The 17,370-nt window shown below is 38.8% G+C and overlaps 1 protein-coding gene across 6 annotated transcripts in view; it reads right to left on the minus strand.

The window, feature by feature from the left end:
* The window catches only part of SYNRG (synergin gamma), a 137,937-nt gene that overhangs the window by 66,942 nt on the left and 53,625 nt on the right, over positions 1 to 17,370 (minus strand). For all 6 annotated transcript variants that reach the window (XM_075589510.1, XM_075589509.1, XM_075589508.1 and 3 more), the window contains 2 exons: positions 14,569 to 14,693; positions 13,863 to 13,925 (listed from right to left, as the gene is read on the minus strand). In XM_075589510.1, coding sequence (XP_075445625.1) covers positions 13,863 to 13,925; positions 14,569 to 14,693 — 188 coding nt within the window. The remainder of the gene's footprint in view (positions 1 to 13,862; positions 13,926 to 14,568; positions 14,694 to 17,370) is intronic.

A 17,370-nucleotide genomic window follows, 5' to 3' on the forward strand; every position in this document is an offset into this window, starting at 1 on the left:
GGTTGAGGGAATAAGCTATATTAAGCCACTTTTTCAATAGAATTACACTTTCTGACGAAGCGCCAGGCTAGGCGTGAAACGTGTTAGTGTATCTACTGCATGTACGCCATGTTGTCACTTTTAAATTAAATTGTTTTTAACAGAGCTTTAGTATTGTAGCCACTCTTTTGCTGCTGTGCTCCGTTTTTTCTCTGACCGGATTACCTGCATCTACTTCACAACGTGAGGCATGCATACGTGGAAGGGACGGCAACATATCGGGAGTACTAACATTTACTTACCACACTATTGTGACAAACAGTGGGCGTATTTTGCTGGACATTACTATTGCAAGCTCGAGGGAGGGAGTCCATTTAGGAAGAGAACCAGAGAGGGCTGCACACAACAGCTACCATGTGTACTATCAACCAAGACATTCATACTATACCCTCCCCTTTTTCCTGAGCATTTATACATGAATATGTGCCAGATCTCATGATGCCATAATAATCTTTTCTTTCTTCAAGCAAGTTTATTATTTCAACAGTTCATATACTGATATTTTTGTAACCATAAATTGGTAGCACAGATCAACAGAAGATTGTTCTCTTTTTTTCAACTTCCTAGATTAATCCATTATGATCTGGTGGGATTTGTGAGTGAACGCCAGGCGTCGGATAACACAAGAACAATTATTAATGTTATTGACCAGATACACAAGTCTAAACCAAAAGCTGTTTTATTGAGCCTGGATGCAGCGAAGGCGTTTGATAGGATAAGGTAGGATTTACTGGATAAAACGCTAGAGGCATTTGGATTCTTTGGGGTTTTTCTATTGGGTGTGTGTGCCCTCTATCAGTCGCCAACAGCTACCCTGAAGATACCAGGTGGGGATAGGAATCTGATAATTAAAAATGGGACCAGGCAGGGGTGCCCCCTTTCGCCCCTTCTTTTAGTCTTAACAATCAAACCCCTCGCGGCTACTATCAGAGCCTCCCCCAATATACAAGGGATTAAAATAAAGGATGAGTGCTACAAAATATCACTGTTTACAGATATTATTCTTACTACAACTGAACCCCCGTTATAACGTGGTGCTCGGGGGCCACATAATGAGACCGCGTTATAAAAGGGATCACGAAAAAAATTAAAAATGTCCGCTGTGCGGGGCTGGGGGGTGTGTTTGTCTGTGTGTCTGTTTCCATGTGTGTTTAAATATGACAGTAGTATTGAAGCTTTAGATTCCATTGACTTTACGCTTGATTTCCTCACAAAACGATGTTTAAACTACTGTACCTACTCACGGCTGCGCTCTCTCGGGTGTAGCAAGATGGCCGCACTTGCTCGGGTGTAGCAAGATGGCCGTGCGGAAGTAGTCAGTAGTTTAGATTACATGGAGCTCTTTGTTGTCGGAAGCGGAGGTTGTCTTTTGTGTCTGAGGTGTTTGTTTGGGGGGATAACATGGGGTGCGACGGAGGAACTATCCCTAAGCAGCACGAACTAGTGAAGGGGCCCAAGAAAGTGGAGAAGGTAACTGTGTATGTGTCAGTCACACAGTATGCTGGTGAGTTGGAGTCTGGGGTGACGGAGTGACTCCTTATTACTGGCTGTGGGAAGCACTGGGGTGCAAAGACTCCCTATAGTGAGTTACAGGAGCCAGCACAGCATGTGTCCCCTCTTACAATTGTCACCTTCCAAGTATAGTTTAGTGTGATCACCCTAATAACAAAAGTACAGCAGAAAAATTATATGTAAGTGAAAAAACGGGATTGGCAATGACAAACATGACAAGCTCCAAATCATCAGAGCAGTTTGTGTCCCCACTGTGTGAGTTGTTGACCCCTGCATGCTGAGGGTGGGAGCAGGAAAGCCAGGACTGTTTTCAATGTTTAAATCTTTTATATACCATAGTGTGTGTGTGTGTGTGTGTGTGTGTGTGTGTGTGTGTGTGTGTGTGTGTGTGTGTGTGTGTGTGTGTGTGTGTGTGTGTGTGTGTGTGTGTCCCCGTTAGCAATAAAGATTTGAAGAAAAAAAAAATCTTTTTAGATGTCCTAATTCGGGAGCCATGCTCAGACCGCGTTATAAGCGAATCCGCGTTGTAGCGAATCACGCTATAAACGGGGTTGAGCCGAATATCTAATCCATGGACATCTCTTCTGAATTTACAATCCACCCTCCGGGAATATGGTGAATTATCTGGGTATAAAGTTAATATGGGAAAGTCGGAAGCCCTAAATTTAACGCTTTCTGAAAAGGAGGTTGAGGTCCTTAAACGGCACTGACTATAAATGGAAAAGGACCCATTTGAAGTACCTGGGGTAATATTTTAAAAGAGATTATCACTCAGAGTAATTATACCCTGATCTTTTCTCAAAGATAAAAAAGGATCTACAAGTCTGGAATTCTCATATCTCCTTTATAGGGCGTACAACTGCGGTTAAGATGAATATCCTCAGAAGACTTCTGTATTATTTTCTGACGTTACGGATATCTGTCCCATACACAAGTATAAAAGAGATTAAAAATCGAATTATGCAATTTATTTGGAAACAAACAACCGAGAATAGCCTGGTCAATTATGTTAGAGGCTAAGGAAGGTGGTGGTATGGCAGTCCCAAATATTCTATTATATGGCCTCTCATACGAAACAAGTAGAGGTGGTAGAGCAAAGGAGCACAGCACAAGGTCCATCCATACGCAGAGAATAAATTCAGGGCAACTCCATATAAAAGTATAAGGTGATTTAATTAAGGTACAAAAATGAAGAGAGGACTAACGCACCAACGCGTTTTATCCGATAGGGACTTTACCACCTCTACTTGCTGATCTACTTCACAGGATAGCAGGCCCTGGAACCTAAGAATACAGGACTCACTCAGGATTTTCCTATGGGCAGGTAATGGGCCTTAGCCCTTATTGTTTACCTTTGACCCCATTTGGCATGAGTATGGGATTTATATATCCAGACCATTGGATGCAGTGATCAAGTGGATCCTGCTAGGTTGGGTTACCCCTGGAATGTATATTCTTATGGACTGTTATATACCTTGATGGGTTCCAGTCAACCATCTTTATATTAACTATCATACACTGTATGATCTACACTTATATTGAGCACCATCTCTCCACACATCTCTCATACGAAACAAATGGTTTATTGGCACTCTACGGGAGGTGTCTATACTTGAATGGACTTGGAAAGGTCACTGAAAAAAATGGTTGGGCTGCTCTCCTTGCTATGGTCGCACTCTGGGACTGGGAGACAGTCTGAACCAGCAGTAATCGGGTTTACCTTGAAATTTAGGCATATGGCAAAAAAAGAAGTATAGGGTGATGTCAGTCCCATCCAGGCTCACACCCTTTTTTGGTAATCCAGGGTTTCTCCCAGGTTTTCAGGGACAGGGTTTTGATACTTGGAGACAGAGGGATTTTGGAGGTGGGAGATTTGTTGGCAAAAGACAAGCTAATGTTACATAGTTACATAGTAGATGAGGTTTAAAAAAGACATATACGTCCATAAAGTTCAACCTATGCAGATACTTTATCCTATATCTATTCTTCCTTATTGATCCAGAGGAAGGCAAACAAAAAACCCCAGTGACATATCATCCAATGATATCTCATACAGGGAAAAATAAATTCCTTCCTGACACCAAGAATTGGCAATCGGATTATTTCCTAGCTCAACATCCTTCCATGTTTACTTATTTAGTATATCCCTGTATACCTTTCCTTTCTAAAAAGATGTCCGACCTTTTTTTGACCAAATCTATTGTATCTGTCATCACAGTCTCCATGGGTAATAAATTCCACATTTTAACTGCCCTTACTGTAAAGAACCCTTTCCTTTGTTGCTGGTGAAATTTCCTTTCCTCCAACCTTAACGGATGTCCCAGAGTCCTTTGTACTGCCCGTGGGATGAATAGTTATTTTGAAAGCTCCTTGTATTGTCCCCAAATATATTTGTATATAGTTATATACCCTCTTAGAAGCCTCTTTTCTAATGTAAATAAATGTAATTTAGCTAGCCTCTTCTCATAAGCTAGGTTGTCCATTCCCTTAAATTATTTGGTGGCTCTTCTCTGCACTCTCTCTAGTTCCATAATGTATTTTCTAAGGAGTGATGCCCAAAATTGTACTTCATTTTCAAGGTGTGGTCTTATGTTTACTTCCCTTCCATCTATTGTCAGTTTAATGCAAGATAACATCTTGTTTGCCTTTGCAGCTACTGCATGACTTTGAGCAATATTGCTAAGCCTGCTGTCTACAAGCACTCCTAAATCCTTCACCATCAAGGATTCCAATTTATCCCCATTTAATTTGTAAGTCGCCTGTTTATTCTTACTTCCCAAATGCATAACCTTAATTTTTTTTGTATTAAACCTCATCTGCCATTTACCTGCCCAAGTTTCCAGTCTCTCCAAGTCCTTCTGGAGAGAAATTATAAGTAGACAACATCAACTGCATTACCCTGGTCTAAATTCCTACTTATCTCCTCATAGAAACAAATAAGGTTAGCTTGGCATGATCTATCCTTCATAGATCCACGCTGACTATTACTAATAATTTTGTTTTCCATTAGGTATTCCTGAATATTATCCCATAATAAACCTTCAAGTAGATTCCCTACTACTGATGTCAGGCTTACAGGTCTGTAATTTCCCAGTTGTGATCTAGCTCCCTTTTTAAATATAGGCACCACATCTGCTTTACACCAATCTTGTGGTACTGAGCCTGTGGAAATGGAGTCCTTGAATATTAAAGGTAATGGTTTGGCTATTACTGAACTTAACTCCTTGAGAACTCTTGGATGTATGCCATTGGGGCCAGGTGCCTTATTTACTTAATTTTTTCAAGCCGCCTGTGAACTTCTTCCTCAGTTAACCAATTGTTAATTAATATGGAGGTTGTGGCTTCCTCCTGTGGCACTACAATTGAAATCGATTCTTCCTCGGTAAACACAAAGGCAAAGAATTTGTTTAATACCTCTGATTTTCCCTCATCTCCAATAATCTGCCTGCCCATCTCACACTGAAAAGGTCCAAAACTGTATTTTCTTTTCTCTTTTTTTTGTTATTAAGGTAAATAACTTTTAAGGGTCGATTTTGCTTTCTATTGCAATCCTTTTTTCATTATCCATTTTTTCTAATTTGATTGCCCTTTTGCAACTTTTGTTACATTACTAATAATTCTGATATGATGTCTCCATCCCTTCTGACTTCAAGAATCTAAACGCCTTCATCTTCTTTTCCATTTCCTCCCCCACCTGTTTATTTAGCCACATTGGTTTAGACATGTTTCTTTTATATTTATTACTCAAGGGTATACACTAATAAGTGTGCTTTTCTAATAATGTTTTAGACTGTCCATTTATCCTCCATATTTTTCCCTCCAAAATCATCATCCCAATTTATTCGTTGTAGATTAGTCCTCAGTTAATTAAAATCTGCCTTTCTAAGCTTTAAAGTCTTTGTTGAACCCAAGTAATATGTTTTTTGATCATTTATTTCAAATGAGACCATGTTATGATAATTAACAAATATTTCAGTCCGGGAACATTTGGGTATTACGTCTACATTGATTGATATGACTAAATCCAGTATTGCCCCTCTCCTACATTACATCAGGGTCATATAATTGTCTTAAAGCACCCTAAAAAACGGTTTCCTTTCATTGTAATGCTAATCTCATTGCCCCAGTCTATGCCTGGATAATTAAAATCACCCATTATGCAAACATAACCTAGCTTTGATGCCTTCTCCATTTGCAAAAGTATTTTGGCTTCCTCAATTTCACAGATATTTGGTAGTTTATAGCATATCCCTACAAACATTTTCTTTTTACGTTTAGCTCCACTGCTGATTGCTATCCACAAGGTCTCTACATTTTCATCATTCCCTTCATACACCTCTTCCTTAGAATAGGTTTTAGATCCGGCTAACATATAAACATACTCCACCTCCTCTTCTATTTGCTCGATCCTTCCGAAAAAGGGAATAACCCTCTAAATTAACTGCTTTAACTGCTGAGTTTTATCCCACCATGCTTCAGTAATGCCTATTATATCGTACTGCTCCCTTGTAGCTATTAATTCAAGCTCCCCCATTTCATCTGTCAGGCTTCAGTTTTTTTTTTCCAGTCTACTATTATTTAATCTTCTCCTGTCTTTCTACGCCAATTAGGTTTAGTCTTTAGACGTTTCCTAGTATTATCTGTATTTACTATGGTTGTCTCGCTGCTTGCCAAACTCTTACTTGCCCCCATTACCCCTTGCTATTTCCCCATCCGAGTCTATTTAGTTAATTATCTGTTACTTGTCCCCCCCTCCATTCTAGTTTGAAATCTCCTCCAACCTTTTTAACATTCTCCCCTTCTAGCACAGAAGATCCCTCTTCATTGAGATACAATCCGTCCCTACCAAAAAGATTGCACCTCTCAGAAAAGGAGTCCCAGTGCTCTAAAACCCACCCCCAAAAAAACCTTCCTACACCACTTTCTTCGCCATGCATTAACCGCTCTAATCTCCGACTGTCTCCCAGGGTAGAGCATGGCACTGGTAGTGTTACAGAAAATATTATCTTGGAGGTCCTTGCCTTAAACTTTTGGCCTAGATCAACGAAATCATTCTCATGAATGGACATATGTAACGAATAGTTCTGAGATGTGCCTTGAGAGTGTACAGCTCAATATAACAGACAATCCCATTCAGATACATGTAGATAGCCCAGGTACTTTGGCTATGGAAGTAGATTTGGACTCCATACCTGGTGTGTGAACATATCTGAGTGGCGGATTTCCCATTAGGCCCGGGCAGAAACATTTTGGTCCCCCATATAATTTTGCCTCACTCTCAGGCCTGATGGGATCATTTAGCTGATGCGGCCGCCTCCTTGCCTGCCGTCCCCCTCCTCCTCCTGAACAGCAGCAAATGACAACATGACGTTGCGTTACCATGGTGACATCCACGGTGTCATGTGATGCTGTGGTTCAGAAGGGGGGGTGGTAGGTAAGGAGGCGGCCGCCACAGCTAAATGATTTCCCATCAAGCCTGAGAGTGAGGCAAAATTATATGGGGGATCAAAATGTTTCCGCCCTTCAAGGTAACAGACAATATAGAAAAAAGTCCACAGCACAAGCATTCCAATTGAAGACTTACATTTATTCCATAATGTGTTCAGCAAGAATAGCAACAGCAAAAATCAGCAACGTTTCAAGTCACAATGACACCTTCTCAAGCTTCTATGGAAAAAGTGTAAGCCTTTCATCTTCAATTGGAACACTAGTGCTGTGGACTTTTCTTTATTATTTGATGAAAAAAAAAAGCGTGTGTGTGAGAATGAATATATATATATATATAGCTGCAGTTGAAGTGCTGTGTGATAATGGTGAAAGGCGGGGTTGCAGACCTGCTAAGACATGCAAATGAGCATACAGTAATATTTCCATTTGCTTTGCTGTGGAGGGGTTATATCACTTTTTTTACCCACCATAACTTAACTAAGTATGGTAAAACCTATCCTGCTTCATTTTTGCATAGCCAGTATAACCAACCCCACACTGATGAGACCAATTAAGGTCGAAACAGCTGTCTGTGGGTGGGTTTACTGGCTATGCATCTTAACCCTGGCCGTGCTCAAAGCTGTGACCATGCAGCAAGCTTAAGCCTATAGGGAACCATGTTAATGGTTTTGAAGCAAAAGGTGGCACTGTGTGCTCATTTGCATGTCATTTCCCAGAATCCCTTGCTGCAGTGGAAGTGCTGTGTGCTGGGTGATAATGGTGAAAGGCGGGGTTGCAGACCTTTTAAGACATGAAAATGAGCATACAGTAATATTTCCATTTGATACACACACACACACACACACACACACACACACACACACACACACACACACACACACACCTATATATGTATCTATCTAGTCTGCGTTTATGTATGTGGTGCATGTATTTATATAGCATGTACGTTATGTGTTCATATGTAGCAAACATACTACCCCCGTTGGTGTGTTGCAGCGGGATCTACACATCTGCTGTAACGCACCAGCTCGTACAATAAAGTGTTACACATGTGTACAGTATGAAAATGGAGCACATACTGTACAGTATGTTGTATGTGTGCGTATATGTATACAATGCATGCATAGTATGTGTTGCACGGTTTATTTATGCTGCATGCATCTGTTGTGTGTATCTGATCCGCGCTTGTGGTATGTGCACCCGATGTGTGTACTTACAGTATGCATATGGTGTTTCTATTGGTATGGAGCTTGCTTATTGTATGGTGTCTTTGGTGCGTGTATCTGGTGTGCTTGCGTCTGTTTATGGTGTATGGGCCACATGACTTGGCCCACTTTGTGGTGGCTTGCTGCCTCAGGCTAAAAATTGGCAGATAGCCTTTGCTATTATCATTTATAAATGGGATGTAAAAGACGGGTGTAACAGGGGACTTGCCCTGTTCAGAAAACTTGCCTCTAATCTAGCAGTGTGCTGGTTAATTGACCAGCACCTGGCTGATTAGAGGTGTTAGAAAAAGCCTGCCTCTGAGACAGGAAGTGAGACTCCTTAGCACACCTGTGAGCTGAACAAGGAGACAGACGTCTTGAGCCTGACAGAAGAGACTGCACGCTGCCAGCAAGACACAGGGGAAAGTACTTCTAAACCTGGAGAACAAAGAAGCCTTCCCCTACAAGAAACAGATAAGACTTTCCTTTCTAAGACTTTTTGTATATCTGCACATATCAAGATATATGTTTGGGGCTGGGAGACATGCTAATCTAAAGGGAGTTGTGGACTGCATAGGTTTAACTAGAAATACTCCCAAATGGAAAAGAAGCTTTGTTTGACCCCTTATTTGCATACGTTTGGATGTTTTCTTGTGTTAAAGAAACAGGCGCAATAAAAGCCGTATTTAATTTCACCTTAAAACAGTCTCCATTGCATACCTCTGCACATGTCCTCTTACAAGGGGAAACAGAGAATTTAACCCCTGTACAAATCTCTAACTGCATCTTGCATATTAGAACTTTTTGGGGGCATCTTACTGCAAGTAAATATATATAGGGAAAACATAGCAAATTGATCAAGAGAATAGAAGTTATTACTGTGGAGAAACAGTCCAAATTAGGATTGTCCACTTTGTTAAAGACCGAAATCTTGCAAAGGAAACTTTATCTCAAAGACTGTACAAGTAACAAGGGCCACCTACTAGTAGAGATGTGCAAACTGAGTTTGAGGGGATATATACACAGTATATATAAATATAGATAAATATAATTGGGACTAGTAAAACAGGACCTTTTTCTCAATCTGAATCTCCGAACAGTGGCCGGCGGTGGAATTACATACATTTGCTCTAATGTTTAAATTAACACCTTCGCATTCAAATTTTCATAAGCAAATTACATTTTGCCTAAAATCCCAGGAATAATTAGCAGATCTACAGTAATTTTGCCACATTCATCTCTGGAATGTACTTAGGGACTCATATAGTAGATATAGTGTGGAACCGTATGAGAAGAGTTGATATCGCCTTCGAATAGAATGGGGTACAGCAATAGAGGGTTTTGTTTCCCTTGTAAATTATAATAGCCATAATGTACAGTTTTATTGCGGTGTTCTGATCAATATAAATTGATTTACTGAACATACCTTTTTTCAATGTTTAACTATATTTCATCTTAATATCTGTGCCATCCAATTGTATTATATAAGAAAATACATTACGAATTATGAGATTATTTCTTTTTTGTTATTAGAAACAGATTCTAACAATATAAAGAGTTCTGAATGTTTACATTTCTGCATTCTAGATGATAGAAAAAGATGGCCCAAGCTACTTCCAGAATTAACAGAGTTGATTCTTTGAATGTACGTGCATATGAATATATAATATCCATATCCTTGACACTACCTGTGAAATCCTTCTGTGACAACTTAATCTGAGCTTTAACAGTACCAGTACTACCAAATTTTCATCTCACCATCCTCTACTATTTCCAATTTCTCCTTTATCTCATACTTCTCATTATGATGGGGATTCACAAGACTCTGATGAGGGTCCATCGGAACTTGATCGTAGAACTGCAATTCAAGTCAAAGGCAGTAAACACTGTATAGGGCTCTGATAATTCTTATCGGAGCTTTGGGAATCCCGGTTTATGGGCCTAATTTACTAAGCGGTGCTATTCGTCAGGCCCATTCAGACTTCTATAGCCCACTTGTCATGCACTGGACTGCTTAATGTTCTTAGAACAGTCTGTGTACCGGTTTCTTTGACACCTATAACTTCGACCAATAAATACACAACAACCCATGTACTAGTTTCTGGTGCATTTGGATTTTATTTTGGTGTGCAATGTCCGATGGTGATTTTAGCTGGCTCTTTCCATACGGACACCTACTTTGTTTACATAATATTTACTTAAGATTTCTCTGAAGTGTTTGGCAGATTTTGTTGAATACAGCTGTACAAACCACACAAGTCAATTTCACAAACTTGACTCGTGCATTATTGGGCACAGTCAATTTATAATATACAACATTTCAGCATTGATCATCATGTCTCAACAAGGATCCGTACAGATTAGCGGAGATCAAGATAAATAGGCTACGTGAATACTTTAAACCCCACCCAAATTATTCAAACCTTATACATGTTTAGGATGTAGCAGCAATTTGCACAGCTCCTTTAATTTCGGTTTTACTCTTTACCTACCTCCCAGTTACCAAAGAAATTCACTTTTTATTTTCCCCCAGCAAAACAGTTAAAAAAAAAAAATATTCAATATGGCTGCAAGATCAGCACAAATAAAACAATAAACAGCCAAATATCAAATTTAGGTAAAAAAATATATATTTAAAAATAATGGGTTTGCTGCCTGTGTCCTATACATTTACATTTTTATCTTTCACATGCCTTATTATGAAATCAGTGGGGGGAAATTGCAAACTATATTTTGTCCATTTACCAACATTGTGATTTTTTAAACTATGATCGTTATAACGGAGATCTGAGTTCTTTCCTCGCATGTGTGGGAGGCTCTAATGTATGTGTGCCATTTAGAGTTTAACTTTTAGGCATACGATTTAAAAGCTTACAAAAAATACTACATTATTAAACAATGAAAACATAGTCAATGCGTTTCCAGTTTATTGCAACTCCAGTATAAGGTTAATGAAACTGGGGCTTTAGAGCTTTAATTTCTCACATGCTACTTTTGAAAAGACTGTATAGCATTATTAGAACATGCCAGATATTGCAGTTTCTTCATTTTTCAAATCTTTGTGTTTGAAATATTTTAAACATGCTTAAAGAGGTGCTATAGTGATGCCAATACTAGTGTATTGTCACTTTGGTGCTACTTCAAGTAATTCATTTCTTAGGATTTAATTTGTTTAATGCACAAGGGTGCAATACTTACATATAGTTACATAATAGATGAGGTTGAACGAAGATATTAAGTTCAACCTATGCTAAATTTAGATAGATACTTTATTCTATATCCGTACTTACAGTATATTGATCCAGAGGAAGGCAAACAAAAAACCCCAGTGAAATATCATCCAATGATATCTCATAAGGGGAAAAATAAATTCCTTCCTGACTCCAAGAATTGGCAATCGGATTAATCCCTGGATCAACATCCTCCCCATGTGTACTTATTTGGTATATTCCTGTATATCTTTCCTTTCTAAAAAGATGTCCAACCCATTTTTGAACATATCTATTATATTTGCCATCACAGTTTCCATGGGTAATTAATTCTACATTTATACTGCCCTTACTGTAAAGAACTCTTTCTTTGTTGCTGCTGATATCTCCTTTCCTCTAAGGGATGACCCTGTGTCCTTTGTACTGCCCTTGGGATGAATAATTCTTTTTGAAAGCTTCTTATATTTGTGTATAGTTATCATATCCCCTTTAAGACACCTCTTTTCTAAGGTAAATAAATCTAATTTCGCTAGCCTCTCATCATAAATCAGATTATCTATCCCCTTTATTAATTTGGTGGCTCTTCTCTGCACTCTCTAGTTCCATAATGTCTTTTCTAAGAAGTGGTGCCCACAATTGCACTCCATATTCAAGGTGTGGTCTTGCTTTATAAAAAAGAGGCATAATTATGTTTACTTCCCTTCCATTCATTGCTCGATTAATGCAAGATAAGATCTTGTTTGCCTTACCAGCTACTGCATGACTTTGGGCACAATTGCCAAGCCTGCTGTCTAGAAGCAGTCTCAAATCCTTGTCCATCAAGGATTCCCCCAGTTATCCCCATTTAATTTGTAAATTGTCTGTTTACTCTTGTTTCCAAAATGCATAACTTTAATTTATTTTATGTTTGAAGAACTAATGCAATTTGTGAAATTGACAAAAGACAAAACACAAAAAAAAGCACAGCAAAAAAAAAAAAGCACAGCAACGAAAACTTACTGAAAAAATACAAACTTTTCCATTAGCAATGGAAGCTAGTGAAAGGATTAAAAGGTTTAAAACGGTAGACCATACCTAATGCAACTATAACTTAAATGTAATAATCTAAAAATACATGTAATCTTACAACATCCAACACGTATGATCTGTTGGCTGTACAAATTAAAAATAATAAAGATGTAAAAATGATGTCAGACATTTTTAGAATTGTAACAGATATTTTAGTGTATGCACATGCATTTCTAGGAGGCATTTAAATTCCGTCAAGGCAGGCTACATCCTTTCTAAAAGGTAACCATAAAATTTTTAAGAACCAACTTTTTAATCAAAAGAATACAGCGTGCTAACTGTATGGAGTAAAATTAAAAATAGAGATATCTGTACTTTCTTTCAATGAGTGGAGAGGCAAACAATATTTGATACATCATGTCATTCATGACCGTGCAAGGCTGAAATACTTTAAAGCAGTAATGTGAGCGGTTTGTGTTTTTTTACACCTGAACCAAGGAGGAAGGGGTCCTCTGGAGTTGATCAGGGGCATGTGTACACAAAATGGCCGCTGGTTAAGGGCTCGCTCCAATGGCCAATAGAAAGTTGTAACTTTAACGCAAGATAATTTTGTGACTTTCTATTTGTGCCTGTGCAATCGTGTATGCAGTTTCTCGCGTCAAAACTGGCACACAAAAAAAAAAAACTACAAATTTCCTGGCACCCAGGAGGTCCTCAGAGCATGGGGGAAATTACATGAGCTCCCAAGGATCCCGAGGTTAAGGCAATTAAAACAAATAAAAGAAAAAATTCAGGTGGATTGCTGCTTTTAGCTTCAATAGTATTTAGTTTTCTTTTCTTAAAATACAACACAAATGTTCAATTTTCCTTGCTGTTGCTGCTGTAGCCAAACAATTTAGGTGGAGAAAAAGTAGGAGTATCCACAGGTGGGTGCTGTGCCAAGATGAGCAGGAACCAAAGTGTTATGCAATTAAGCTTTTCCAAAAATGTCAAATGTGTGCTGGCACTTAAATTGTATGGTGATTAAAATGCACACCACGTGTGATATATTTGTAGGTAGAGCTCTCTAATTTGTTATATTTTGACATGTAACAAAATAAATATGCAGCCTTTAATGCATACTGTAAGTGCATTTATCAAGATATACTGGAGTTGCAATAAACCATTTATGGTACAATGTCACCTCTGTTTTTTCCCCCCATATCAATTAAGAGCCGGCAAAAAGGTCACCATGTTGAATTTTACACAGGACCAGTGAAATTCGATAACTTCATATCTATATGTTGTTTTATGAAACTAATACCGTCCCTGAAGAGGTGGAACTTGCATGTGCAACCCCTTAAATGTATTTCAGTAGAACATACTTCACATTGTTTAGCAATCTGTTACAAGCACATTTAGCAATACAAGGTCAAGTATACTTTTAATCAACAGGACTTACCGAAGGACCGATGTTCCGGATGTTTTTCCAACTCTCTGAATGCATGGTATTTGTCCCCAAAGTCTACAGCGTTGAAACAAAAATAAATAGCGGCTTAATACACTTTATTTTTTGGGAGACAAAGATGGAGCAAAATACTTGTACTAGGGAACAAGTAACAGGACTTGTTTTGGGTGAGCTTTTTTGATAATTGTGCATTGTTCTGGTATCTGCTTCCAACAAAAACCACTCACCCGTTTCTGTACTTTTCTCATAGCTGTAAAGGCTAGTCATATTAAATATGTTGGTGCCGCATCAATAATAAGTTAATAACTACTGTGATAATATATCAGAAAATAGACAGGATTATCACTACTTGATGCATTTTACTAATGAACGTTTCAGCATTGAAATCCTATTAAAAGACCTGCCTCAGCCAGGGCAAATAATTCAAAGTGTACACAAGGGACCAAAAAAATACCCCAATTGCTAAAACTTTAAACGCATACTAGGTAGAAACGCTCTTCACTTATTTAGTAATACATCTGTCCCTTAAATAATTTGTGCTTTTACAGGCAGAAAAACAAACAAAAAAAACAAATGTAAATAATAATCTTCTGAATTGTGTGTCTTAACAGACAGAACTGGCATCGGGTACCTGATCAGATTTCACAGTGGCATTTGCTAGTTTGGAGTTAAAATAATTTATATTCACACACAGTCTTACCTGCAAATGTAGAAGTGCTTTCAGAAGGCTTATCCACATCAATTGCTTTAAAAACCGCATATTTATCTGCTGAGTTTGAGATTGCTGTAGCTGTTCCAGACATTGGCATCAGCAAAGGTGGAGCACTACCATAAGAAAAACAAAAAAATAAAACATGTATATCCACAATCAAAACAGTCATGAAAGATTCTCTTCTCAAAACAGACCAAAAACGCTCCCAGCACAGATGTGCGATTAATGCGAAACACTAAATCTAGTTGATAGTTTTTAACCAAATTATATAAAGTGACATTCACGTGACACTTTCCTAGTTGCGATCTCACCGCTCCTGCTGGCGTCCCACGTGATCTCAGCGTCGACGTGTCTGGAACCTGGATGCGGCGCCGCGTCTCTCTCGGTAGGCCGAGTTGGAGACAGAGACGCGGTGCCTCCTTGTACCTGCTGCATCCGGGTTTCAGATAAGCGGACACAGAGGTCTTGTGGGTTGCTGACAGAAGCAGGAGCCGTGAGATCGCAACTTGGCAACGCTGATACACTGTTGCTAAATGCTGACAAATGTTTTAAAGGGCATTCAAATTGAGAGTGCACAAGTTACCGTTTTTTTTTTTGGATACATAAAGATTTGATAGATAGTATGCACTATTTGATTTTCTGTCTCCCGGAAACTACCCTTTTCCAAAGACACCGATTAACAAGGCTGCCACTGATTGGGATCTATGCTTGTTTTGTGTGAGAAAACGGGACTAGGATTATTCACTAAACACTATCTCTCCCCCGTGAGGACATATTACACTATTTTGCGTTTTATTTTTTATGGGTTCCCTGCGCTCCCCCCTGCCTTTGAAGAAGTCCTTTAAAAAAAAAAAAAAAAGGTTAAAAATATTTCCACAAAACGGTCTACTGTATATGCAGATATGATTGTGATTCCAAAATTACAGATATGATGTTGACCAAATTAGAACACCATTCTTTGATGACACTAACAATGATTAGTTTTTGTTAGTCTGCATGACTCACTCTACAAATGTTTAGTGCAAAGCCAATTCTCTGACTTTGTGGTCAATTTCATGAATTTCATGGCTGAACTTGGGGAGTATACAGTGGGTTCATTTATTTTAAAATTGTGGTAGTTGAAAATCTGTAACTTTTTTTCTTCCCCCCCGACTCATTGAACCTGCAGTGGGTGTGGTTAGTTGAGTGCTAACCTCACACCTGACTGCTCTTTGTGTCCCACTTTAAAACAGAGGCTTATAACGAATCTTGAGCTTGCGTGTCCTGATCTGTGTGACTGGATTACTGTTTGATTTCAAGTGCTGGTTGTATTAATGTGGCGTTAGAACCAGGAGAGGGTTATTCCCTTTTTTGGAAAGATCAAGCAAATACAAGAGGAGATGGAGTATATTTATATGTTAAACCGGATCTAAAACCTATTATAAGGGACGATGTTTATGAAGGGAAATATGTAAATTTAGAGACCTACTGGATAGAAATTAGCAGTGGAGGTAAAATTACAAAGAAAATGTTTGTAGGGATATGCTAGAGACCATCTGAGATTGAGGAAGCCAAAATACTTTTGCAAATGGAGAAGGCATCAAAATTAGTGTTTGCATAATGGGTGATTTTAATTATCCAGACAGATTGGGGCAATGAGATTAGCATTACAACAAAAGGAAACCGTTATTTTATGGGTGCTTGAAGACAATTACATTATAAAATTATTGAGGAACCAACCAGGAGAGGGGCAATACTGGATTTGGTAATATCAAACAATGTAGAAGTAATAACATATATTCCAGTCCGGGAACATTTGGGTAACAGTGATCATAATATGGTCTCATTTGAAATAAATTATCAAAAGCCACATTACTTGGGTTCAACAAAGACTTCAAACTTTAGAAAGGCAGATATTACTATACTTGGGTTCAATAAAGACTTCAAACTTTAGAAAGGCAGATATTAATAAATGGAGGACTAATCTACATGGAATAAATTGGGATTATGTTTTTGCAGGAAAAATGTGAAGATAATTGGGCAAGCTTTAAAACATTGCTAGGAAAACACACTTATCAGTGAATACCATTGGGCAATAAGTATAAAAGAAACAAGTCTACACCAATATGGCTAAACAAACAGGTAGGGGAAAAATGGAAAAGAGGCGGCAGGCGTTTAGGTTCTTTAAGTCAGAAGGAATTTAACAAAAGTTGCAAAAGGGCAATCAAATTAGCAAAAGTGGGAAATGAAAAAAGGAATGCAATAGAAAGTAAGTTCAACCCTAACAAGTTCTTTAAGTACAGCTCAACCCCGTTATAGCGCGATCCGCGAAAAACGCGGATACACATATAACACGGTTTGAGCGTGGACACCGAATTTTAAAAAAAAAATTTGTTTTTTTTGCGCACACTGCACACTGCACACTCACAGCACACTGCACACACTCACAGCACACTGCACATACACACAGCACACTGCACATACACACAGCACACTGCACATACACACAGCACACTGCACATACACACAGCACACTGCACATACACACAGCACACTGCACATACACACAGCACACTGCACATACACACAGCACACTGCACACACTCACAGCACACTGCACACACTCACAGCACACTGCACACACTCACAGCACACTGCACACACTCACAGCACACAGCACACTGCACACACACTCACAGCACACTGCATACACCCACTGCACACAGTCTTACACAGTCAAACACACACACACACACACACACACACACACACACACACACACACACACACACACACAGACACAATGTCTCT

This window comes from Ascaphus truei, chromosome 3, assembly GCF_040206685.1.
Source record: "Ascaphus truei isolate aAscTru1 chromosome 3, aAscTru1.hap1, whole genome shotgun sequence".
NCBI lineage: Eukaryota > Metazoa > Chordata > Amphibia > Anura > Ascaphidae > Ascaphus > Ascaphus truei.